The following is a 27,010-nucleotide window of genomic DNA, read 5'->3' on the forward strand; positions in this document are numbered from 1 at the left end:
TATCTAACATAGCCTCAACCGTCAAAGAAAGCCTATTTTCCAAACTAAAATCTACATACATTACAATATTTGCATTAAATATATGCTTTGAGAATTAGATATTTTTTATTTATTGATAATGTATTTATAAGGTGATATTTTTCCCAGGACATGATTTTTTTTGTTTGTTTTTGACAAATTCATTTATTTGAAAATATTTTCGTTGGTCAAAACTTGTCTCAAAGTATCACGAACATAAATCAAACACTGATACTTATTAAAATATCTTATGTTCATTTGGAAGTTAGTGCCCTAAATAAATGTTTATGAAAATTTCTTTAAAAATGTATATATCTCTTTTTAAAGATAATATTAACGAATTAAATAATAAAGTTAGGGAGACGAAGTCTAGTAAATTAAAATCGAACATTTTTTCCCGCCTTTTCGAATAAAAAACAATACTGGCGGGAAGTCAGTCATTGTTCTCCCGCCCTGAGGTGGGGATGTGTTGAGTCTCTTCTAATTATTTCCTAAATTTCAACTTGTCTTCCTTAAGTTGTAAGTATTTTATATATCTAGCATCAGAAAATGGCAATTTGTTTGACTTGATATCTGTTTATTGTATGTGGTCTAGTAGTTTATCTTCGTGGCATCCCTTCAGGGAGGTACCTTGATGGCGCCAAAAGAGGGCTCTTGATCTTAGAAGTTGGACCTGTCTTTTCGTTCCTTGGATCGAACCTGAATGTTTCCTATGCCTCCAGGCACTGTGACCCCTATGGGTTTAGTGCTTCATGGCAGATACAACCTCTGCATCTTTTGCAGGAATGGTTGAGCTAGGCTGTGAGGTGAGGGGATCTTGAAGCAAGGGATTGGATCAAGGGACGTTGCTTCAAATTCCCCCTTGAGTTGTATGACCCCTATGGGTTTAGCGTTTCTTAAAATAATTTGAATGACGTACGGCTGATCGGTATTTTTTTTTATTACTAGTGTAAAAGTTCTTGATTTGTTTAATTTTTCAGTGTTAATGTGTGTAAAATTAGTATTGTTAAAACGGTTCTAGTGATGTGGGAATAAAACTTATGTACAGTTCAGGACATTAGAAGAAACGTTTCCTCTAATAAATGTCCTGAGCTGTACATAAATCTTTTTTTTTCCACATCTTGCCGACATGAGAATGCCAGTTTTCGGTTCTAGTGTTATTCCATATGAACTTGCTATAACCTTGAGGCATTTTTAATTTTCACTCAAATACAAATTTAAATATTTAAAATTAACTAGAACAATTCGGACAAACTCTTCCTTTTATAAGACACTGGTCCTAGCTTGCAGCGTAGGCCTAATGTTTGTGTTGTCTTAGTATTACATTTGTGGTGGCCCATACCACCTGTGTTAAATTTCCAAAATGTAACGCATTCCAACCTATATGTATCACTTCCACATTTGTAACTCATATATGTATCCCACATTTGTAACTCATATGTGTCACTCCCACATTTGTAACTCATATGTGTCACTCCCACATTTGTAACTCATATGTATCACATTTATAACTCATAAGTATCACTCCCACGTTTGTAACATATATGTATCACTCCTACATTTCTAACTCATATTTGTATCACTTCCACATTTGTAACTCGTGTATCACTTCCACATTTGTAACTCGTGTATCACTCCCACATTTGTAACTCGTGTATCACTCCCACATTTGTAACTCGTGTATCACTCCCACATTTGTAATTCGTGTATCACTTCCACATTTGTAACTCGTGTATCACTTCCACATTTGTAACTCGTGTATCACTCCCACATTTGTAACTCGTGTATCACTTCCACATTTGTAACTCGTGTATCACTTCCACATTTGTAACTCGTGTATCACTCCCACATTTGTAACTCGTGTATCACTTCCACATTTGTAACTCGTGTATCACTTCCACATTTGTAACTCGTGTATCACTTCCACATTTGTAACTCGTGTATCACTCCCACATTTGTAACTCGTGTATCACTTCCACATTTGTAACTCGTGTATCACTCCCACATTTGTAACTCGTGTATCACTTCCACATTTGTAACTCGTGTATCACTCCCACATTTGTAACTCGTGTATCACTCCCACATTTGTAATTCGTGTATCATTCCCACATTTGTAACTCCAACAATTAACCCGTTAGGAGGAACTGTGAAGGTACCTATTTTTTATTTTAAGTTTAGTGCTATTTATTTTTACTTCCTATCTGTTTGGGTTATTTTGTTGATTCAGCTAGTCTGATGAAGTTACATTAGGTAACTGGCTGTTAAAAAGTTAATTCGGGTTACTAAATGTTCACGATTACGCTTAATTAGGTTAAATTTGATTTGGTTAGTTAATGTCAAGAGAGAAATTCAGTTGATTAGATTGTTCTCTATGGCTACGGGTTTAGAGCATTTTTTAGTATAATAAAATTATTAGGTAAAGCTACTGTCAAAAACATTATAGAGCTACATGAAAATTTTCACATAATGTGTAAAGTAACTTTCAGAGATCAATAATTAATGGTAAACTTTCTGGGATTATGTGACATCATAGTAGACAGTTTACTAAATGGGAACTCTTAGGTATAATGAACATAGAGGCACAATACCGTGACTGGAACAATACACAAATAACCAGCACATAGGAGAGAGAAGCTTATGACACGTCGTCATAAGCGTCTTTCTCCTATGTGCGGGTTATTTGTGGATAATCTTCAGCACGGTATGACCCCGGGAGTTTAACGCTTAGTTTTGATTATAATAATAATGTGTATAATCTAGTTACTCCTAATTTAGGTTTGGTTAAGTTAGGCTACATTACATCAAGGTTTGGTTACTAAAAAACAAACAAAAAATAAAAATCCCATAGCCCTCAATATAATTGTCTCTATATCACAACCTGTTTAATATTTGGAAAATTTACATAGTGAATTCTCTGTAAACTCAAGTCTGAGGAGCTACAGTCAGTATTTGCCAACCTGCGATCAAGTTAAATGATATTAATTTAATAGCGGGTCACAAAGTTCACCCTACCAGCTAGCTGACTGGGCCAAATATTTAAACATTCAACAACGTTTTTTTTTTTTTTAATTATTGTTTTGAAACAAAGAACCTAACATTTTCTGACATTAAAAGCGCATATCCGTTTGATTATAGTTTGCCTAGCAGCTATAACAGTCAACTACACCTTGATGCTAGTGAGGGGCTCTTGATTCAATGAAATAGACTTACCCTTCCCTTTGATCAAACCTGAATGCCTCCCATTCCCCAGGCTCTATACGACCTCTACGGGTTTAGTGCTTTTTACTCAACTAAAATTACCGTTAAAGCTCTACCCAGATAAACGTCGCCCTAAAAACAGTTTATTCTATAACATGTTCTGTAAAAACAAAATTGAAGGAACACGGAACACTGCAGTAGGCCTGTTGGCCTATGCTAGAAAGGTCTAACATCGAACTATATCCACTCATATACCCATTCATCCTATATTTAAAGCTACCCAAAGTTCTCGTTCCAGTAATGCTACTTGGTAATGTTTTCCACTCATCTACAAGTTCAGTGGTAAAGAAGTATTTCCAGGTATCCTTCACTAGTGTACAGTATGTTACTGTTATGTTGAACGAGACTAAATTTCACCTCATGCAGGTATGCAACAAGGTGTGAGGGAGGTATCTCCAGTAGACATAAGAAGTGTGAGAGCAAGGAAGAAGTATGTTTTATAGTACCGACATTCTCAACCCACGGAAGGGAAGGCTGGCCGTGGTGTGGCTGATGGCTACGGGAAGTTTCAAGTGTGAGAAGCCTCAGGACAGGAACTACAGGGATATCATCAGTGTTAGAATCTCCAATACTTGGTGAGTGGTCGTGAAGTTTGGTTTGTAGAGCAGGTTTACCCAGTCTACCCATAATGGCATCAAGTGTTAGTGAAGGTTATTTTGTAGTGTTGGCTCATCCATGATGTCAGTACATATTGCTTGGGTTCGTGTATATATTTACATTGAACGTTGAACAACGGAACAATGCTCTTCTCCAGACTGAGGGACTGACCACCTCAAAACTTTAAGGGTGATGGACCGATTACATCGTCTTCAAGTATCTTCTGCTTCTATCAACTTTTCTGTACTCGACTGAAGAAGCCTACTGTGTAGGCGAAACGTTTCGAAATAAAGATACCTAACTGTTGCATATGTGTCTTACCTAACAATGTGTCTTACCTAACATATATTTACATATTCCATCATTACCTTGTCCTAGTAGCAGCAAATCATTTTTGGTTCCTAAAATGCAATAAATGTCCCTGTTCTTAATATATTACAAGTTAGTTTCAGTTCATAAGATGCAATAAGCCATCTTCAGTTTCTAAGCTGCAAAAAGTTAGTTTACGATACAACAAATCAGTTTCCGCTCCTAGGATCCAGTAAATCCGCTCAGTTCCTACAATGCAGCACGTCAACTTCAGCTCCCAAGATGCAATAAATTAGTTTTGGTTTGTAAATGTAACCATTGTTCTTATCCACAGTGAGGAGATTCTACGCTACGTGTTGTCAGGAGAAAAGAGAGCAAAGGGCCGCTTCTCCTTGTACCTCTCTACCATGCTCATGTTTGGTACAGTCAAGGTGTACCGTAGCCAGATAAACTTCTTGCTCAGTGAGTTGCTTTATAGTTCTTGATATCTTTACTAATATTCAAGTGTTCTTGAGTTTTATTTCTGGAAGGGGGAAAAATCCTCTGGAAGCCATGCGTGTTGTCAGAGGCTACTTAAATGCTGGGAGCAATGGCTAGTAACCCTTAGTGTTATAAAGAAGGTAGGGCAAGAGTTTATTTTATTAGGTGAAGGTTAGTGAACCTTTGTTTGTTTCGAAGCCTGTTCTTTTACACTGGTATGTGCTTTATACACTCCTCATACATTAGGAAGTTCTTCATAGTGTCATACACTTATGTGCTATATATTAGTTTGCTCTTTATAGCTACTCTCATACACTATGTACTTTACCGTCCCACACACTTCACTGTGTACCACCGTCCCACATACACTTCACTATGTAATTTATTGTACTACACATACTTTATCATTCACTTCATCACTTGTCCAGGTTAGATCGAAAAAATAATGATACCTTAGCAGGGTGGTGTAGTGTGGCGTAGCCTGACATCTGAATTCTTGCAGAGGAAGCGCTGGAATTCCACGAGAAGATCAAGGGACACAGACTGGAGTTGGAAGAGGATTTGTCTCGAGCTGGGTGAGTTGTCTCGCTGTTTTGTTTATTAACACAGGTCAGTTTTACAGGCTAAGAACTGTTATCCTACCTCAGCTCATTTCGAAGCCCACCCCTGTCTGAGTTGTGCCTCTTCTAAATTAATCATATGTCCCGTGGTATTCCTGTGGAGGACACAGGTGTAGTTTAATTCGTCCCACTCTAGTTGGATTTTAAGGAAGTGTGTCTGTTGTCAGTGACGAGTATTGGGTTATCGTCGTATGCCGTATGTTCGTGAAAAAAAATTAATAGGTTTCAACTCATGGTAAGTAGGTTAGAATCTTTCCTTCATAGGTTGTGGGTCGTTGTAAGTAGGCAGGGAGTTCTTGATTTCGGTGAAGGGCTCTTTACCTCCCATTCCCCAGACGCTGTAAGAGCCCCAAGAATGTAAAAGAGGCTTTGAGTTTTAGGGGCTTGAACATCCAGCAGGCCTGTGTGAGCGTTATAATTACAAGTGACAGTAGATAAGTGCTTTTTAATGGACGTAGTATTAGATTATGAGCAAAGTAGCTTTTATGAAGGGATTCAGGGAAACCGGTTAGCCGGACTTTAGTCCTGGAAGTGGGAAGGGCAATACCTGCATTCTGAAGGAGGGGTGATGTTACAGTCGGAGGGTACTCTGAATTGTGGTGATGGTAGTGCACACTGCTAAAAGACATTGAGTGAATGAGTCTTCTTGGGTCATCCATGCCTTGGCGGGAGACTGGGGTTGAGTTGAAAATAATAATAATTACCTCGTGAATGATGCTGTATATGACTTATGTTTGACCACCACAGGAAAATAGTGACGCTTCGTGAGAGTCATGTGCTTGACCCGGATTGGACACCTAGGGCTCCACCTGCACGCACACCTGCCTTCGTCACACCCAGAAGTAAGTTCTATGTTCACATCTTTCTTCCTCTAGTCTTAAGCATAGATGAGTTGTAGTGAGATAAAGACTTGCCTAGCATGGTCCACTAGATCTATTGTAGTGATTAACTATTCTTATGTTCTTAAATTGAGTATGTGCTTATAGGCACTATTAATTCTATTTAAACCACGCGAACCATTTACTTGAAATAACAGATTGCTCATTTAACCATGTCCATGACCTTTTCTATTCCACATTAATTTCATATCTGCGTTAAGGTGGTAGACATTCAGTTATTATTATTAAAGATTCGCCGGTATTCTCCCGGCCCGGGCCTTTTCCAAGTGGTGGCCCGGCCTTGGCTCCCTGTCTAGGGAGTGTCTGAGACCTAAGTCTCCCATGGAAGGAGGCACAAGTACCCCCCCCTCATCTTTGGGACCATCTGTCCCCAGGCCTAGCTTCTCGTAGGGAGAAGCTAGGCCTCTGGTCTGCCATCCCCGCCCCAAGGGGGGCTAATGGGAATGACAGTCTTGTGAGCTGCAAGCTCGGGCTCAGGCACCTACCCTACCCTAGAAGGGCTAGGCATGGTGTCGATGAGACATTCAAGAATACACAGGTCTTTGCATATTTCGAATAATAATAGCTCATGGAAGATATGTACTTTTTTTTTTTTTTTTTTTTTTTTTTTTTTTTTTTTTTTTTTTTTTTTTTTTTTTTTTTTTTTTTTTTGCCACATTGATGCTTAACATTATTTTAAAAGGGGATTAAGATAAGATTATTTAAAGTTTCCTATAAAATAGGGATTAAGATGAGATTTAAAGTTTCTTATGCTAAATAATCTTCTGCTAGATTTCATGGCTATTTCTTTTTAATAAATGCAATTCGGATTTTCTATCATAGGCGTTAATCAGGGAGTCAAGACCATAGAGGCTTTTATGTTAATTATCTTTATGATACTCATTATCTTCATTCAGTAATATCCTGAGCTAGTATTATTTACTTCAATTATCTTTGCAACAACTCATCTACATAGCTAAACAAACATTTATCTACATTCCTGTCAGGCACAACAGCATCTTGAAATCTTGATACAGTGAATTTACACTTGCCAAACCTACAGGCATTACCTACTTGCATCTATGGATTTGTCCAGTTATGCAGCCCCATAGTTCATCATGCGCAGGGATACCAGTGCTCCATGTCCCGTACTGCCAGACCTTAGCCGCTTCTCAATCATTGGTCATTACATTATTTTCGGTTACGCATACATACATATAAGTTAATTTACGTTAACTTATCCAAACCAGTAATTACGTAGAATAAATAAAAAACATTTAATCTTTGTAGAGGTTTACATCGTAGAGAAATGAACGCATTTTAATGCCTGCGAAACCGTCTGTTCTTTGTGAAGGAGAGATTATCACTGATAAATACATGCCTTCACTTAGGATTTTCAGTTACGACTGTAAATGACCTGAACTCTACAGGTTATAAATGCTGTACATGTACACTCCAGTATACCTGTGCTGATGTATACTTTACGTAAACTTGGTCCTTGAGCTTCTTAAAGAGTTTATAACTAGTTAGTATACTTGTATTGATTGTGCGCGTACCACATTGTACAAAACAAAAAATAACTTTTATACAAATAATGTCTTGAGATAAATACATACAGAAAGAACAATATAATCCTCAATTATAGGAGTATATAATTTCACTACGGCGGTATAGGTGCTATGCATAAAGAGATAAATTGCAAAAAAATCTTTGTGACAAGATACTTGCAAAAAAAAAAAAGATTGTTAATGGCCTCATATTAGGAAAGAAAGCATGCACATTTCCAAAATATACTAATTTTGGCATACACTGATAAAATATTTACACTTGTTTTAGCTCTTGGGAAATTCCGTATGGAGTATGTGCCTGCTTCTTCAACACCAGAGCTTCGACTCTGCTGAAAAAGGAATCCATACTAACAGAGGTACATTGTGGGACGTAAAATTTTACATTTATTCGTAAACCACAGAACATAAATCAGTTAAAAAACCAGTGATAACAATAAGAACACAAATTATAGTAACTCGTGTATCCCCTGAAAATCCCTTCGCGTACCTGTATGGGAACCCCCGATTTATAATCTATTACTATAAATACATGATACAACTGTTACAGACCTAGCTGATATTGGCATGCTATAGAAAGCCCCTGGTTATACAGAATATTTCTAGTAACTTAGACTAACCTTGTCCCCCCAGAATGCGAGCCACAAGTTTTCTAACACCCAGGTACCTACAGTAGATTCTACCAAGTAATGTAAACACTATAATACAAGCACAAGATGACGCATATGATTGAAGTTATCTGTAATTCTATGCTATAGCATTACATTAACTGCTAATCCCTTCTCAGTACCCGACACATGGCCTGCAAAGTGATTAGCATATGTATTTCATTATTCCACAGAACGAGGGTCTGTTGAAAAAGGTACTACACCGAGCCGCAGATCTAAGAGAGACTCGGTGACACCAGTGATGAGAGAAGTGGGGATGCTGGAGAGTGAGGTGGACGTGCTGGCTCAGCTTGCTACTGACTGGGTTGAGGAAACTCCCACTCGAGCCAGAGCCGCAGACATCACCCTGCAAGAAGACGTCTTGGAACCTCCTTCCATAAGGGTAATAGTTATTTTTTTAATTACATAGGCCGTTTCCCATTAGCACAGTTACCCCGCCCCTTAAAAAGATATATTTACTAGTTTCATTAATTGATAATTGTAATTATCAGTTAGTGAATATTTATTTTCCTTAGTCATCCGACCGAGACTCGGACTTGATTCAAGGAACTGGATCAAGATTCATGGAATTGAATCAAGATTCAAGGAATAAAATAAAGTTTCAAGGAGCTGAATCAAGATTCAGAGAACTGAATCAGGATTCAATGAATTGACTCAAGATTCAAGGAATTGAATCAAGCTTCAAGGAACTGAATCAAGACTCATGGAATTAAATCAAGATTCAAGGAATAAAATAAAGTTTCAAGGAGCTGAATCAAGATTCAGAGAACTGAATCAGGATTCAATGAATTGACTCAAGATTCAAGGAATTGAATCAAGATTCAAGGAACTGAATCAAGATTCAAGGAACTGGATCAAGATTCAAAGAATTGACTCAAGACTTACCCTCAATTCCTCAGACATTGTTACCCAGAGTAACTGCTCTTAAATATTTATACGTATTTTGACAATTTAGTTATTGCAATTGTATTTTTTAATAAAAATTCTCCGGTTGTTATTAAACCTAAAACAATTAATATATGGTTTATAAAGGTGACGTTTTCATCATTGATGGATCAGCTAAGTAAGAATGAGTGGATCAGCTTAGAATGAGTGGATGGACCAGCCTAGTAAGAACGAGGTGAATGGCCCAGTTTAGTGAGAATGAAGTGATCAGCATGTTAAAATAAAGAGGTTTGTGGCTCGTAACTGTAAATTGAAGATAAAAGTGGAACAAAAGGAAGTAAAATTGAAGATAAAAGTGGAACAAAAGGAAGTATGTACGTACGTGAGTCACAGAGTAAAGGAAACTCGGAGAAAGAGCGTAAGTCTAGCCTTCAGGTATATTTTGTCGAAAGTAACTAGGTTAGCTTTACATCATCGTTCACTGCTATCTGGTAATATCTGTTGATGTCTTCTAGATAACAGAAGAGGAGCAGGCACTGATGCAGGAAGTGGGACCGCTAGATCTGGGACCAAGCTTTGCTACTTGGGAAGGACCCATTGCTGAACAACGTCCTGCTCCTGTAAGTAAGACTGGCTGATTAAAATTTTTTTTTTTTTTTTTTTTCAACAAGTCGGCCGTCTCCCACCGAGGCAGGGTGACTAATTAATTGACTGATTAAAAATAACCACCCAAATTACTGATGCAGTTTAAGTTAATATATAGCCTGATAGTAACTTGCATTTGAAGTCTTGAACACATTGGCTGTTTCCCCACCATAGGTTGATCCAAAGAAGACAAAAAAATTACACGGGGTATACTTAATAGCTTAGTGGTTTACTTCGGTTCACAACTGACGAACCCTGGTTCAATCTTGGGGTGAGTAACAATATATGGGCTAGTCTTAAAACTGTTGCTCCTGCTCACCTAGCATGAAATAGCTACCTGGGTATTAACCGACTGTTGTGGGTAGCATCCTACGGAAAGGGGCTTTAGTACAGCAAAAATAATGCTGGACAGAAATAAGCTAATGAATAACAACTTTTAGCTAGTAAAGTCAGCTATGTGATAAGACATGAAAGGAGCCAAAAAATAATACATTACGAGAAGAAATTAAAATAAAGAAATAAAAATGATAATACAATTAATATTGTCTGTTCATGAATGAGTAATGGTGAAAATGATTAGCCGTTGCTAATCATATGTATATGCTTTATTCTTAATCTGTTGCACTTTAACTGTTGCCAGACTATAGATAGCGTCACCAAGAGGCTTGATCTGGAGAAAGATGCACGAGAAGAAGCCAGAGAGGAAGGTAGACCACTTCAAGATTTTCCGCTCGACCAACAACTGGAGATTTATCCACTAGGTTAGGTCGTAACTCACTCGTCTCAGATTTCCTTGTCATGACACTTTAAATTAGGATTTCCTCGTCATTACACACTTGTTTAAGGATTTCCTCGTCATTACATACTTTAATCAAGATGCAACGGTTAGGTATCTTATTCTGAAACGTTTCGCCTACACAGTAGGTTTCTTCAGTCGAATACTGAAGAGGCAGCAGAAGTAGTGGAGATGTAAAGACGATGTAGTCAGTCCATCACTCTCGAGGCTGTAGTTTTGAGGTGGTCAGTCTCAGGTTCGAGAAGAGTTCTGCACCATAGTCTGGAACAAGTTGTGGAGGTGTAGATATGAGGTGATCAATCCCTCAACTTGGAGATCCACCTCACATCTACATTGCGACTGCTGCTGTCACCTCTTTATTTCGACTGAAGACGCCTGCTTAGCAGGCGAAACGTCTTGTCGTGTATCTTACTTGTCAGGAATCTTTAGCCAGTGCTTCACAGTTCCATCTGTTCCGCAGTAGTACCTGAGCAGCCGACAACCACTGAAGAACCTGGACCCTTAGAGTAAGTATATCTTATATCACATTGCTGAAGTGTCTAGTTGAACTTAATGAAAGGGACTAGTTAAACTTAAAGCTTATGGCGCTGGTTAACTTAACGTGTTATACTGGATAGGGAGCTAGGTATTAAGTGGTGGTGAATATTTTATCACAAGGTTACCCTACCTTGGTGGAAGTCTAGTGTTGAAAGGACCTTGGTGGTAGACTGTGGTGTGGAAAGACCTGAATGGTAGACTGGTGTGGAAAAGACCTTAGTGGTAGACTGGTTTGGCAAAGAATAATAATAAACAGATAAGTGGCAACCCCCGGCTCCTGAAGGAAGGTTCCTTGATGCTCTTGAAGGGTTCTTGATCTAAGGACTTAGACTTGTCCTCTTCTTTAAACCAAATTTGAGTATATCCCATTCTTGATTCCCTCCCATTCTTCTTGGCCCACTGAATGACTCCCTCTGGTTTACTGTTTACCATGAATATAATTTTGCTCTTGTCAGGAATATATAAACACATGAATAATTTTTCATCTGGTAGGAGGCGTTGTAGAAGATTGTTGATAGTGTTGCCCATCGCAGTAGTTTACTGTTGATTCAAAAATCGGTTAATGAACAAGTAAATAAAGTTCAGTACTTGCGGTGTAGTCGACTGGATTTCTTTCCCCGTGAGCCATGCGTGTCGTAAAGGGTGCCTAAAATCCTGGGTAGGCAACGCTGTCGCCTCACCCCTCAAGGAAGGTTCCTTGATGTTGGTGAGGGGCTCTTGATTTAGGGAATTGGATCTGTGCTCCAGTTCCCCGAGTTAAGCCTGAATGCCTTCCACATCCCCCGCCCCAGGCGCTGTATAATCCTCCGGGTTTAGCGCTTCCCCCTTGATTATAATAATAATAATCTCGCCTCACACATCGAGTGTTCGTGGTTCAGTCCCCGGCCGGGTAGAAACACTGGGCATGTTTCCTTATACCTGTCCGGTTCACTTAGCAAGCAAGTAGGTACCTCGGTGTTAGTCGACTGGTGTGGGTCGCATCCTGGGGGACAAGATTGAAGGACACCAACGGAAATAAGACAGACAGTCCTCGATGACGCACTGACTTTTTTGGGTTATCCTAGGTGACTAACCCTCAGGGATAAAAGTCCGAACAAATCTTATTTTATCTTAAAGTCAAAGAATTCTGGAGTGGAAGGTAAGAGAGGTAGAGGTTGTCACAGGAACGGTTGAAGGGAGGGGTAAAAGAGGCTGCGAGTTTAAAAGGCTTGAACATCCACAGGGTTGTGTGAGTGTGTTAGATAAGAACGAATGGAGACAAGTGGTTTTTAAGGGATTCAGGGAAACCGGTTAGCCTTACTTGAGCCCTGGAGGTGAGAAAGGCAGTTCTTGCACTAAAGGAGGGGCGAGGATGTTACAATCGTCACTCCCAATAAAAAACACTTTGGTCCCTAAAACAGATTATTAAGTAAATTATTACATATATGCTGAGAGAGATACACCTCTCGGTGTATATATTCTGTTAGTGAAGCTCACTCGCGTATTGTTGATGTGGGTAGAGGAGCAGAGTTAGTTCTTCCTGCAATGGAGAAGACACCTCAACAACCCACCAAGCCAGACGACTTACTCAGAAAGAAGGGAGCAGCTCCTCCCGAGGCCCTGGCAGATCAGACTACTGAGGTTTCTCTACAAGTGCCTACACCAAAACCACCTGAGCCAATTGAGGTATGTAGCCTACATTAATATTTCTGTTTGGTTAGTGAAAAGCTCTTGATTCCAGGAACTGTAGCTACCGTCTTCCTTGATATATATACTCACGACATACAGAATTTTCATAGATATAAACAGGGTAGGCGTGAATGTACTTGCCGTTTCTCATAGTTATAAACAGGGTAGATGAGAATGTACTTGCCGTCTATTCAAAGGGCAAGGTTGATAGTAACACACCATTATTATCCATCAGAATATCTGGAAAACATTTAATATAAAAGTAGTTAAAAAAATAAATTGAATGACATTGGTAACGAGCTCAGTACAGGGCTTCATGAAGCAATAAATACATCAGGATTACTTGATGTTAACTTATAAGAAACTGGACCAAGAGCTTGAGTAAATACAAATAGGTAATAGAGCACATGCATAAGCATAAATTTATGTATTAAGAACAACCTTCCTCATAAACATTTTAAAATTAGAAGAGGGACTTTTTATTCTTTATTCCTTAAAATACTGACGCTCAGCACATCGATGCTAGTGAGGAGGGACTGTCAGTTTAAGAAACTTGAGTTAGCCCTCGCTTATCTCTGATGAAATTCATTATCCCCACATCTGTTTTCCAGGCTGTGTATGATCCTCATGGGGTTAACACTTTACTACACTCCCACGCTCAGTGTGTTGGGTTAGATGTCAGGTCATATGTGAGGTGATATATCAGCCTTATAAGCCTTCTTATGTCCTTTAATTTACACTTCCTTGATAATGTGAGAAATCACGAAAGCTCCTGGAAGTTCACTATTTTTTTCACGGTGATTGTTTTGCATATTGCTATATCACCTGTTTACCGTGATCTTGTTGCATCTAATAATATAATTCAAATGCTTTTCTTTTGCGGACAGTTGAGGTTGGAGCCACTGCTGGAGCCAGCAGTGGCAGCCCCAGTCAGGCGACGCAGACGAAGACTTCGTATCGACAAAAATATTGCCATTTCCACCACTGAAATTAGAGCACAAATTGAAGACTACGTTTCCACTGTGAGATGCGAGGTATGTGTGCCTTATGTGGTTTTAAAATGACTTAAACTCCTTCAATGTTTGAATGTTTATTAGTCACAGTTGATCGGCCTGATCCACCATGAGGCCTGGTCATGGACCGGGGGCGCTGATCCCCGGGACTCCCTCCAGGCAGTAAAGATACTTTACGATGTTGACGTAGTAACTTCCCATTTTTTTTCAACACGTCGGTCGTCTCCCATCGAGGCAGGGCGACCCAAAAAAGAAACTTGCCACCATTCAACACTTCATCATTCACATATAATCACTGTCTTTGCAGAGGCACCCAGATACGACATTTTAAATGTCTCTCCAAACAGCCAATATCCCAAACCCTTCCTTTAAAGTGAAGGCATTGTACTTCCCATCTCCAGGACTCAAGTCCGGCTAACCAGTTCCTCTAAATCCCTTCACAAAATATTACCCAGCTCACGTTCCATTTATATGTGCAATTAATGTTACTTGCAATAGTCAGAAGTACAGAAAGGTATGCAAAATTCCCCCTTTTCCCAACTAGGCTAACTTACTGATGGAAGAAACCAAATAACCCGCACATATGAGAGAGAAGTTTATGACGACGTTTTGGACCGACTTATGGAAGACGGACTGAAGAAACATCCCATCTTAGTCATTTTTAACACTCCGGGTGTGTTCCCTCGGGATAGGGTGACCCGACAAAGAAGAAAACTCACCATCACTCAATCACTGGTTCATTAGTCTGGTTCTTACTGAACAAACCTGGTTTATTAGTGTGGTTCTCACTGAACAAATCTGGAACATTAGGCTAGTTCTTACTTAACAAACCTGGTTCATTAAAACCATACCACGGGTGGGGTTAGAACTCGTGATCAGAAAGTCTCAAAACTCCAGACCGTGGTATGGTTTGTTTGCAATCGTGTCATTGCGATTTCGTGAGTCTGGTTCATTACTCTGGTTCTTGCTTAATAAACCGAGTTCATTACTCGTTTGTATACGAGCGAGTTTCCATCACTAATATTTTTGTACCGCTTGTGTAGCGTACAACCTCATTAGAGCGACACAAAGAAGAAAACATGCACCATCACTCATACAATAGCTGTCTTGCCAAAAGTACACAGACATCGCAGTTCAAATTAGTATGTATTTATGGTGGTTTTACTGATTATCAAAAATTTCGAAAGAAATCTGTAGACGTTTGGATTAGTCATGGGGCCATTGTCAGGCAACAGCTAAGCGAGAAAACGAACGAGAAGACGTGTCGGAAATGAGGTTAGTAGTAGTAGTAATAGTGACAATAGGTGGTAGCAGTACAGTGACAGTAGGTGCTAGCAGTAACAGTGACAGTAGGTGCTATCAGCAAGTGACAATACTCAGTGCTAGTGACAATAGGTGCTACCAGCATTAGTGAAAATAGGCGCTAGCAGTAATAGTGAGAATATGTGCTGGCAGCAATAGTGATAGTAGATGTTGTGATAGTAGTAGTAAGACTGAAAATTTTTGTTAACAGACATCAGCAGGTGACGTGGCTAACTTGCTCGAGTTGAAGAGGGTCCCAGGAGTGCGTCTCTTGACTGACACCTCACACCGCCCCATGTCCACCAGACTCACCAACCTTCTCAAGTCTCGCTACATGACACAGCTAGCACCTCTAGAGGACTGGGATTTTCTTCCTACTGCGAGACGACAACTAAAGGTATTGTGAATGAGCTACCTAAACATTTAATTGTAATTTTACTAGATTTTTAAGTATTTTATGATTTATGTTTTAGAAGTTTTATATTTGTGAGGCCTATTTTGGTGTATAATTCGTAACTATCTCATCTTAATTAATCTGTAAAACTTTATACGTTTGTCTTTAGTTGCCACTACTTATATCATTATTCTTAATCACTTATTAAAAAAAATTACATGCTTTATGGCACTGCTTATTATTTTGACAAAGTATTTAATCCAGAGTGGTATATTACAAACCATTCTGGAAAAATATCATGAATTTGCTCACTGTAAATAAAGCATTACCACTTGTGTGTGACCTAATTCATGTCTGCATAAATAACTCATTACGATTGTGACCTGATGTAAACATGTAAATAGTTCATTACCACGGTAAGTTGTTCAGCTATCAGAACTTTGCTGCCCAGTACCTGGACCCATTATGTACTTCTGTAATCTTTTGACTATAGTCCACAAGATGGGTATGGGGGTTCATAATGAAGATATTAAAGCAACTAATTATTTTGTCACAGTTGGACGATATGTCCCGTGAGGAGCCCCGTGCTACAAGTAGTCTACTAAGTGTGGACCTCAGTCACATTGCCGATGGTTCTGTGTTACACGTCTCCCACCTGGATACTTCAAAGGGCTCCTCCAGCAGGAGGTAGGGCCGTAAATATACAGCACGTCTTGTGTTGCAATAAGATCACAGAAAAACAGGTGATATCACTATATATGCAGAACAACCACTGTGAAAAAATAATGAACTTCCAAAGGTTTCGTGATTTCTCACATTATCAAGTGTGTATTGTAAAGATGTATCCCTAAAACCTTGTGTATGGTAGTTTTGTATCCCTAAAACCTTATGTATTGTAAAGATGTATGACTAAAACCTTGTGTATTGTAAAGATGTATCCCTACAACCTTATGTATTGTAAAGATGTATCCCTAAAACCTTGTGTATTGTAGTGATGTATCCCTGAAACCTTGTGTATTGTAGTGATGTATTCCTAAAACCTTATGTGTACGAAATGGTATATAATACCGACAAGATGAGAGTAAGACACATGTGCAACATCTGGGTATCTTTATTGTAGACGTTTCGCCATCCAGTGGCTTTATCAATACAAATTCTAGGACATAACTTGAAGACAGTAGAACTATGTACAGAAGATGAGGTAATCAGTCCCTCAAACTAGGAGTAGGTGCGAACAGCACCATAGTCGTGGAGATTCTGAAGCAGAAGAAAGAATCCTGGCGCTTATATAGTAACGTCAGGTGTAGCAGACGAGGGCATATTCACTGGTAGGCGGGATTCCCCAGTGGAAGTAGGTCCTTCCCAAAGAGATGGGTTAGTTGTAGAAGTAGTTGTCGTAGTCGTGAAGGTTATGTACATGTCCTCAGAATTAAGATTCCATGATGTTGCAGTGTCTGACAAGTTGTGTACGAAATGGTATATAATACCGACATGTACATAACCTTCACGACTACGACAACTACTTCTACAACTAACCCATCTCTTTGGGAAGGACCTACTTCCACTGGGGAATCCCGCCTACCAGTGAATATGCCCTCGTCTGCTACACCTGACGTTACTATATAAGCGCCAGGATTCTTTCTTCTGCTTCAGAATCTCCACGACTATGGTGCTGTTCGCACCTACTCCTAGTTTGAGGGACTGATTACCTCATCTTCTGTACATAGTTCTACTGTCTTCAAGTTATGTCCTAGAATTTGTATTGATAAAGCCACTGGATGGCGAAACGTCTACAATAAAGATACCCAGATGTTGCACATGTGTCTTACTCTCATCTTGTCGGTATTATATACCATTTCGTACACAACTTGTCAGACACTGCAACATCATGGAATCTTAATTCTGAGGACATGTACATAACCTTCACGACTACGACAACTACTTCTACAACTAACCCATCTCTTTGGGAAGGACCTACTTCCACTGGGGAATCCCGCCTACCAGTGAATATGCCCTCGTCTGCTACACCTGACGTTACTATATAAGCGCCAGGATTCTTTCTTCTGCTTCAGAATCTCCACGACTATGGTGCTGTTCGCACCTACTCCTAGTTTGAGGGACTGATTACCTCATCTTCTGTACATAGTTCTACTGTCTTCAAGTTATGTCCTAGAATTTGTATTGATAAAGCCACTGGATGGCGAAACGTCTACAATAAAGATACCCAGATGTTGCACATGTGTCTTACTCTCATCTTGTCGGTATTATATACCATTTCGTACACAACTTGTCAGACACTGCAACATCATGGAATCTTAATTCTGAGGACATGTACATAACCTTCACGACTACGACAACTACTTCTACAACTAACCCATCTCTTTGGGAAGGACCTACTTCCACTGGGGAATCCCGCCTACCAGTGAATATGCCCTCGTCTGCTACACCTGACGTTACTATATAAGCGCCAGGATTCTTTCTTCTGCTTCAGAATCTCCACGACTATGGTGCTGTTCGCACCTACTCCTAGTTTGAGGGACTGATTACCTCATCTTCTGTACATAGTTCTACTGTCTTCAAGTTATGTCCTAGAATTTGTATTGATAAAGCCACTGGATGGCGAAACGTCTACAATAAAGATACCCAGATGTTGCACATGTGTCTTACTCTCATCTTGTCGGTATTATATACCATTTCGTACACAACTTGTCAGACACTGCAACATCATGGAATCTTAATTCTGAGGACATGTACATAACCTTCACGACTACGACAACTACTTCTACAACTAACCCATCTCTTTGGGAAGGACCTACTTCCACTGGGGAATCCCGCCTACCAGTGAATATGCCCTCGTCTGCTACACCTGACGTTACTATATAAGCGCCAGGATTCTTTCTTCTGCTTCAGAATCTCCACGACTATGGTGCTGTTCGCACCTACTCCTAGTTTGAGGGACTGATTACCTCATCTTCTGTACATAGTTCTACTGTCTTCAAGTTATGTCCTAGAATTTGTATTGATAAAGCCACTGGATGGCGAAACGTCTACAATAAAGATACCCAGATGTTGCACATGTGTCTTACTCTCATCTTGTCGGTATTATATACCATTTCGTACACAACTTGTCAGACACTGCAACATCATGGAATCTTAATTCTGAGGACATGTACATAACCTTCACGACTACGACAACTACTTCTACAACTAACCCATCTCTTTGGGAAGGACCTACTTCCACTGGGGAATCCCGCCTACCAGTGAATATGCCCTCGTCTGCTACACCTGACGTTACTATATAAGCGCCAGGATTCTTTCTTCTGCTTCAGAATCTCCACGACTATGGTGCTGTTCGCACCTACTCCTAGTTTGAGGGACTGATTACCTCATCTTCTGTACATAGTTCTACTGTCTTCAAGTTATGTCCTAGAATTTGTATTGATAAAGCCACTGGATGGCGAAACGTCTACAATAAAGATACCCAGATGTTGCACATGTGTCTTACCCTAAAACCTTATGTATTGTAAAGATGTATCACTAAAACCTTGTGTATTGTAAAGGTGAATCCGCAAAGCCATGTGTATTGTAGTGGTGTTTCCCTAAAACCTTGTGTATTGTAGTGGTATATCCCTCAAACTTGTGTATCGTCAAGATGTATTCCTGATGAAATTAAGACACATGTGCAACATCTGGGTATCTTTATTGTAGACGTTTCGCCATCCAGTGGCTTTATCAATACAAATTCCAGGACATAACTTGAAGACAGTAGAACTATGTACAGAAGATGAGGGACTGATTACCTCATCTTCTGTACATAGTTCTACTGTCTTCAAGTCATGTCCTGGACTCATGAAATCGTAATGACACGATTGCAAACAAACCATACCCCGGCCGGGATTGAACCCGCGGTCAGAGAGTCTCAAAACTCCAGCCCATTGCGTTAGCCACTAGACCAGCTAGCCACAATAAGATTCGTCCAACTAGGTATATTTCTACACCATAGGAAGGTTAGCACAGGCACCACTGTGACCACAAATGCAAGTTTTTACAGACGAATCTCCAGCTAGCATGGCCGTGACGAACTCTAGCTCAAGTCCCTTCACTGCCGTCAACATGACTCACGAAATCGTAATGACACGATTGCAAACAAACCATATCCCGGCCGGGATTGAACCCGCGGTCAGAGAGTCTCAAAACTTCAGCCCGTCGCGTTAGCCACTAGACAGGCTGGAGTTTTGAGACTCTCTGACCGCGGGTTCAATCCCGGCCGGGGTATGGTTTGTTTGCAATCGTGTTATTACGATTTCGTGAGTCATGTTGACGGCAGTGAAGGGACTTGAGCTAGAGTTCGTCACAGCCACGCTAGCTGGAGATTCGTCTGTAAAAACTTGCATTTGTGGTCACAGTGGTGCCTGTGCTAACCTTCCTATGGTGTAGAAATATACCTAGTTGTGCCTGTGCTAACCTTCCTATGGTGTAGAAATATACCTAGTTGGACGAATCTTATTGTGGCTAGCTGGTCTAGTGGCTAACGCGATGGGATGGAGTTTTGAGACTCTGACCGCGGGTTCAATTCCAGCCGGGGTATGGTTTATGTCCTGGAATTTGTATTGATGAAGCCACTGGTTGGTGAAACGTCTACAATAAAGATACCCAGATGTTGCACATGTGTCTTAATTTCATCTTGTCGGTATTGTATACCATTCTTATACAAGATGTATTCCTAAAACCTTGTGTTTTGTAGTGATGTATCCGTCAAACTTTGTGTATTGTAGTGACGTATTCCTCAAACCACCTGTATTGTATGCTCCAACATCTCTGTACCATCAATGCATTCTTTAAACTTTATGTACCATATTACATAATAAAATATACTTACTTTTATTACAGAGTAAAATATACTTATTTATATAGGCACATTTATGCATTTACTAAAGATGGGATGGTAGGAGTGGAATATTCAGATGGCTTCATGAAGAAATCCGAATATTTTTCCTTGAAGCCTCTTATCTACTTTCCGAAGCTGTGGGTCCCCGAAATTTGCACTAGAGATGGACTCTTCAACTCAGAGATGTATATCTGTGTACATACACTGGGAATTTAATTTTTAGGAACTAAAGCATTCTTAATGTTATTGCACAGGTAAAATGCAACCTTATTGACTCGTGCAGTCGATAGCCTTATAGCTAATTAGTTAACTCTACCCCTATAGCATTCATCTCACCCCGAAGACTGCCCAGTTGGAGCCAGTTGCTCCTCTCAGCATCTTGCAAGAAACTGCCCCGCTTCTGCCAATTCAAGGTAATTTTGCTCCTTAAAAGCCATACTTTAATCCATTTATCATTTTTGTTCACGGTACCAGTACAAGCAGCCCTAGATATATGACTGACTACCATAATAATGCTATATAATACGGACAAGTTGATGAGTAAGACACATGTGCAACACTTTGATATATTTATTTCCGAAACGTTTGGCCTTTGCAGTTGGCTTCTTTAGTCAAATACAGAGGTGACTAAAATTGGAAACAACAGAAGCAAATGAGAAATAAACAGGAAGTGATCAGTCTGTCAACCTTCAAGAGAAGCATCCAACTTCATGGCTGACTACACTGCTTATGCTGTACACTAAATCTTGTGTGATAGAATACAGTACGGGAAACGTTACTAGTTTTGGGCTTGTGGGCCGCATTAAAGGGATAAACTTTTAAATTCAGGTGAAAATAATGAGACTAATAGCACTTCTCTGTTCGTGTAGCTACGAATAAGATCACTTTTCTGCTCGTGTTGAAGAAATGTAAAATGCACAGATATTTTATTCAGTGGCATACCAGCCATTCTAGAAAAATACCTTGACTTTGCCTATTGTAATTTACTCATAACCACTTAAACTTGTCTGTCAGCATAGTTGCTGATCCCCCTTACATGTGTTGTATAGCTTAGCTGAGTATCATAGTACCATCCATATGTTTTATATAGAAGATCCCTTACTAGGCATAGTGACTGTTTGTGTGACGTCACGGGATGCGCATGTGTACGTGAGTACCTCTGTACTCCACGCTTAGACATACAGCAGGCAAGAAGGCAGGCTGGGCCCTTCCCTTACCACAGTCTGACAATATATAGCATTACCATCCACAAGTATGTTTATCTTCAGCCATCATATCTCCTTCCGAACCCCCACGACAAATTGGTGCCAGCGGTGTGGGCGTAAAATTGATAATTACGCCGATGCACATAGATAAATTCTCTCCGCCGAGGACGGATCTCGTGTGGTCAGTAGGCCGACCTAGCCAGCCAGCTACCCCAAGCAAGCTTTTACCAGCTCTCTACACTATTCACTGGTCAGTCTCTGTGTATTAGTGTTTATCTGCTTATTTGCATCACTCCCGAGGGGTTGATCCGAGTTTGCAAAGTAAGCCAAGCCAGTCTGTGGTGGGGGAGTCAGACCAAGTCCAGTCCAGCCTAGCCTTACACCATCCAGCCTTGCCTGCCAAGCCAGCTTTCCACCCCTGCTGTGCTCATCGTTAGAAGTTATCAAGGCATTCTGTGTGAAGGGCTAAGCCAAGCCAGCCAGCAACTAATCCAGTACTCAAGCAAGCCATGTGGGTACAGTCTTCTTCATCGCTCTGTGCTTCAAGTTCCAAGCCATTCTGAGTGTTTTATCATCCCTGTGGTGGTGTATTATTTCGTGGTTTGTTTTTAAGCCAGCCCGGCTTAGAATATCTTCGTGCCTAGTGTGGGTGTTCCCCAGTGTGGCTTACGCCGTTCATCGCATAGGCCCAGTCACCACGCAGTGTCTCACTGCACTGCCTCACCCACTACCACTGTTTTGTACCCTTATTACGGGTTCTAGCACCATATTTTAAGGACCACATAGGGGGTCAAGAGCCAGAGTGTGTTTTTCGTCAGTAGTGCCATCGTAAAAAGCCTCCTGTGTGGGTCCATCGTCGATTTAAGTGCAAATTCCTCGATCACGTGTGGAGTAGCAACGAACGCGAACGCAGCCAGCACGAGACAGCATAACCATCCACCACCACCATCCTCCACCATCTACCTCATTCTTCACCACGTCGCTACAGTGTTAATGAATAATATTTTTCATAGAGACATTTGCGAGTGTTGAGACATTTCTTTTTTGTGTTTTCAGTGATTTCTTAGTGACATTCAGTGACTCTTCATTAGACTCAGAGTTTATTATATACTGCTTGCAATATTTTTTTTTCTCCAGTGTTAATTTTTGTGTATTAATTTATGTCTGTTGTGTTGTGTTCTTTTTTTTTATATACTTGAAGTAAGTACCTTAGTGTTTTTCCTTGTTGTGTGCAACATATAAGCGGTATAGAATTTGTGTTACACTTCACAATTACCTTGTGTTCACAGTATTGCAGTGAAGTAATTCAGTAATTTATTACCTTATATTCTGCATCACAACTCAGTGTTGTCTGTTATATTTTTCTCCCAGCATGTGTGTATTCTTGTTGTTTTTGTTTTCATTCATTTGCCATTTTATTTTTCTCTGTGTGTTGATCATTCTTGTGTTAATTCTTTTCATTTAACCTGTGTCTAATTTGTCTTATTTCCACAGACAATAGTGCCATTATTTTGTTCAAGCAAGACAATTATTTTCCAAATTTTTCACACCTCAAGTTTCATTGCAAGAAAATTCTAGTATTGTGTTTATATTGATGTGTTGTGTTCTGCATCACTGTAAGTGTTCAAACCTTTTTGTTCTGTGTTTTTTAATCTATTATTTTTATATTTCATTGAACAAATTCACTCTTAGTGCAATTTTTAAGTTCTTCTTTTAAAGAAAATCATTCTTTTGCTTGTTCAGTAAGTGTTGCTTAAGCTGCAATTAAGAGTTAAAGTGTTCAATCAGTTCATTCCTTGATAATATTTTTTTTTCTCTTGTAAACTGTATTTTCTTGCGTGTGTAATTTTTTTTATCATTGCTACATTGATTCATTTTGCAATAATTCTTGTGTAAACATTGTGTTGCCATTAAAATTTTTCTTGCAGAAATTTTATGTAGTATTGTGCAGTACTTTTGATTAGTAATTGTTAATTGCAATATTGCTACAGTTTATTTCAGTGCAGTTTCATATGCTCTGTTCTGTGCATAATGTTTTATTCTTTGTGTGCCATTTTATTTTCTTTTTAGTGAATTGTTTTCCCAGTTTGTTTTAATTTTGCACAAGATTTGTTGATCCCATTTTATCATTTTTTTTATTGTTGAATTTCCCTATTGCATTGAGAATAAAGACAACTCACTGTGCCATTAACTCATTTTAAAGTAAAGTTGAGCAAATTAGATTTAAGTAAAGTAATTTCTCTTGATTTTTAAAGTGTTGCTTATTCAGTTGAGTATTTTCTTTTGTGAGTGTGAGTTTTCTTGCTTACAGTGTGACCTGCCAATTTTTATTTACTTACGCAGAATAGTTAAGTAATTTCTTCCCATTTAAGTTTACTGTGTTGTGTGTTCCTCAGTTACATTTTCTTTTATTTCTCTAAATTCTTCTTTTACATTTTGCAAACATGTCTCAAGTCTTCTCAAGCGATGCCTCAGCACATTCTGCTAGTACAACTATTAATGCATCAGTCCCAAATTCAAGTAATTCCTTATCTAACAATAGACATACTCAGACTTCTAGCCTTCGCAATTTTAGTCGGGATCCTTATGATGCTATGCCGTTGTTCAATGGTAACCCAGACAACCTGGAAGGATGGTTTACTGCTGTTCGTGCTAGAGCAAATGCCTCAGTAGATGGTCCTCCATCAGAGAGTTGCTTAATTAGTATTGGAAAGGAGAGTTTAGCTCGTTCACCAGCTGCCTCGCATGTCTTCAACTTGATCCATATGAAGGACTTTCAGGATCTAACCAAGTGGCAAGATTATGAGCAGTTAATCCGTAACTATCTTGAACCAGTACGAGAAACTGCTCCTTTTGTCGTTCTTAAAGAATTAGTGTGTACAGCTCCGAGGCCAGAGGAATCATTAGATGAGTTTGCTCTTCGTCTAAATAACCTAATGTCCTCATTCGTTAAAGCAGGTCAAAGTTCCAAGTACCTTAAAGACAGTGATAAACCAGCTCTTGAGGGGTTTGCTAAATTAGCAGCATTCGGAATTATTAAACAGCTAATGCCACCAACATCAATGTATGTGTATAATTCCAGTCCTCTAAATGCCACAATGGGACCGCTTGCAGCTCTCATCCATGTGCGTAATTTGTGTCCCGAGGGAACCTTCCCTTATTGAAAGTCTATGTCAACCACTTTGTCTACTCCTGTACCTCCTCTTGCTTGTGCTACAACCAAAACTCCCAATCTAAATCACTCGCGATCATCGTCCAAAGCTAGTGTTAAGAGTTGTCATTCCCGTAGCACTTGTAGCATGTACAGTACCCATAGCCAAAGAACTTGCTTTAATTGTGGTTACCGTGGCCACATCGCGGTAAATTGCCCTGATAGTCACTCTAAGAGGCATCGTAATGCTGATAAGTACCAGTCCGAATTGCCTTATTGTACTTATCACAGAATACATGGCCATGACACATCCGAGTGTAATGCTCTCTATAACCACTAGTACTCTAGATCTTTCCGTGGCCGTTCCAACCGCAGAGCCAGGAGAGGAAATAGAGATCGGGGTTCTCAGAATAACCAGAACCAGCCTCATTCTTCCAATTCGGGGAAATCCGAGCGCCCCAGTCTACTCGTCCAGTCGTGACTGTAGGTGATAATGAGTACACCATCCCAGTTCACAATTCCTATGAAGCCTTAAGCAGTCTTGAGAATGACAATCCCGCTGTTGATGTTGCTTCACATGTCTCTGACGTAGAGGAATTTGGGGATGAAGTAGAACATGCCTTCTCCAGTGACAACCCACCCTTCTGTTTGCACATAACTCCAAATGAAACGATAGGTCCTTTAGTACAAGCTTCTATTCATAATGCGCCCGTTCATGTGTTCATGGACTCTGGTGCGCAAGTTAATATCATCAGGTCTAGTTTGTTTAAAGAGAAGCAGTTACGACGTGTCCTCGTTGAACCAACTACTGTAACCTCCCTTAGTGGAGTAGCTGGTTCCCTTCTGCGTGTCCGAGGTCAGACTTCCCTCACCTTTTCTATCCAAGGTAGAGACTTTACTGCTGCTTTTCTTGTTGTCGACCAGATTACATTTTCTGGTGACCTACTGGGATTTGTTTCTATTAGAGACTTACGCATTGTGCTTGACCCGTACTGATGGCATGCCCAAATTGACGACTTGATCGTTCCATTTTGGGGTTACCAGCTTGGATCAGAGATCTGCCATACTGCCACAGAGTACGATGTACAGATTAAGTCCTTACAGTAAAGCCAATGCATTTTCCAGTAGCGTACCCAAGCGGTCAGGCACTAGTAACTCTGTCACTCCCATCTGTGTTCCACCTACACCGTCAGATATGCAAGATAGTGTATTGCCTCAAGTGTCACAGGATGCTCAGACTGCTTTGAGTGCTCAGCCTATCCCTGCAATGTCTGCTAGTCCAAGTAGTAGTTTCTCCACAGGGGACGCTTTGTCGGAAAACGATTATTTGAAACTAGTAATGCCATCTCTTGTCGATGTCACATGCCGTCTGCAGAAAGATGTCTCTGTTGCGGCTAGTGCTCTCACTAGAGTGTCTTGTTGTTCCTAGTGTTCCAGATGGTGATAACGTCCTAGTTGACAGTGATTCCTGCAAGGTCAAAGGTTTATTTGTTGAACCTTCCTTACATGTAAGAGACAGTAAGATCCATTTATTCCTTGCTAACACTTCGGGTCACAGTGTTCGTCTGAGAGCAAATACCAATCTCGTTGACCTGGTTCACTATCCTTACCCTGTTCAAGTACAGGATGACATGCCACCTGACCAGTGGGTCGGTGCTATTTCAACAGGGGAGACCTCATCCACTCCACTGGATCAATCCATTCCACCAGTTGAGGAGAAAGACTTAGCTCCCACTGACTTCCCAGATGAAGTCAAGCGTTTGTTGAACAAACGTCGTAAAGCCATTGCCTTACCAGGTGAGAAGATGGGTATAACGAACTTATTGTCCCATCGTACTCCACTTGAACCTGGTACTAGACCTATCTATATACCTGCGTACAGAATGCCTCATTCTCAAGTTGCTGTCGCAGAAGAATTGATCAATCAAATGCTCGATGATGGAGTTATTGCACCTAGCAATTCACTCTGGAATGCGCCCTTGATCCTAGTGCCTAAGAAGGGCGGTACTTGGCGCCCGGTGATTGACTTTAGGAAGTTAAATGTGAAAACTATTCCAGATCGCTTCCCACTTCCTGTACTGGGTGATCTTTTACGCAACATCGGAGATAACAAAGTCTTCTCGACCCTGGACT

At 40.1% G+C, this 27,010-nt stretch overlaps 1 protein-coding gene across 2 annotated transcripts in view; it reads left to right on the top strand.

Moving 5' to 3' along the window:
* The first annotated feature begins 443 nt into the window (after positions 1 to 443).
* LOC128684023 (meiotic recombination protein REC8 homolog) overlaps positions 444 to 27,010 on the top strand; it is a 41,651-nt gene continuing 15,084 nt past the window's right edge. For both annotated transcript variants that reach the window (XM_070098829.1, XM_070098830.1), the window contains exons 1-14: positions 444 to 537; positions 3,643 to 3,851; positions 4,517 to 4,644; positions 5,165 to 5,237; positions 6,030 to 6,124; positions 8,567 to 8,775; positions 9,794 to 9,898; positions 10,564 to 10,684; positions 11,180 to 11,225; positions 12,756 to 12,921; positions 13,812 to 13,958; positions 15,451 to 15,636; positions 16,190 to 16,320; positions 20,846 to 20,934. In XM_070098829.1, coding sequence (XP_069954930.1) covers positions 3,709 to 3,851; positions 4,517 to 4,644; positions 5,165 to 5,237; positions 6,030 to 6,124; positions 8,567 to 8,775; positions 9,794 to 9,898; positions 10,564 to 10,684; positions 11,180 to 11,225; positions 12,756 to 12,921; positions 13,812 to 13,958; positions 15,451 to 15,636; positions 16,190 to 16,320; positions 20,846 to 20,934 — 1,639 coding nt within the window. In that variant the 5' untranslated portion in view covers positions 444 to 537; positions 3,643 to 3,708. The remainder of the gene's footprint in view (positions 538 to 3,642; positions 3,852 to 4,516; positions 4,645 to 5,164; positions 5,238 to 6,029; positions 6,125 to 8,566; positions 8,776 to 9,793; positions 9,899 to 10,563; positions 10,685 to 11,179; positions 11,226 to 12,755; positions 12,922 to 13,811; positions 13,959 to 15,450; positions 15,637 to 16,189; positions 16,321 to 20,845; positions 20,935 to 27,010) is intronic.

Source organism: Cherax quadricarinatus, chromosome 65, assembly GCF_038502225.1.
Source record: "Cherax quadricarinatus isolate ZL_2023a chromosome 65, ASM3850222v1, whole genome shotgun sequence".
Lineage (NCBI taxonomy): Eukaryota > Metazoa > Arthropoda > Malacostraca > Decapoda > Parastacidae > Cherax > Cherax quadricarinatus.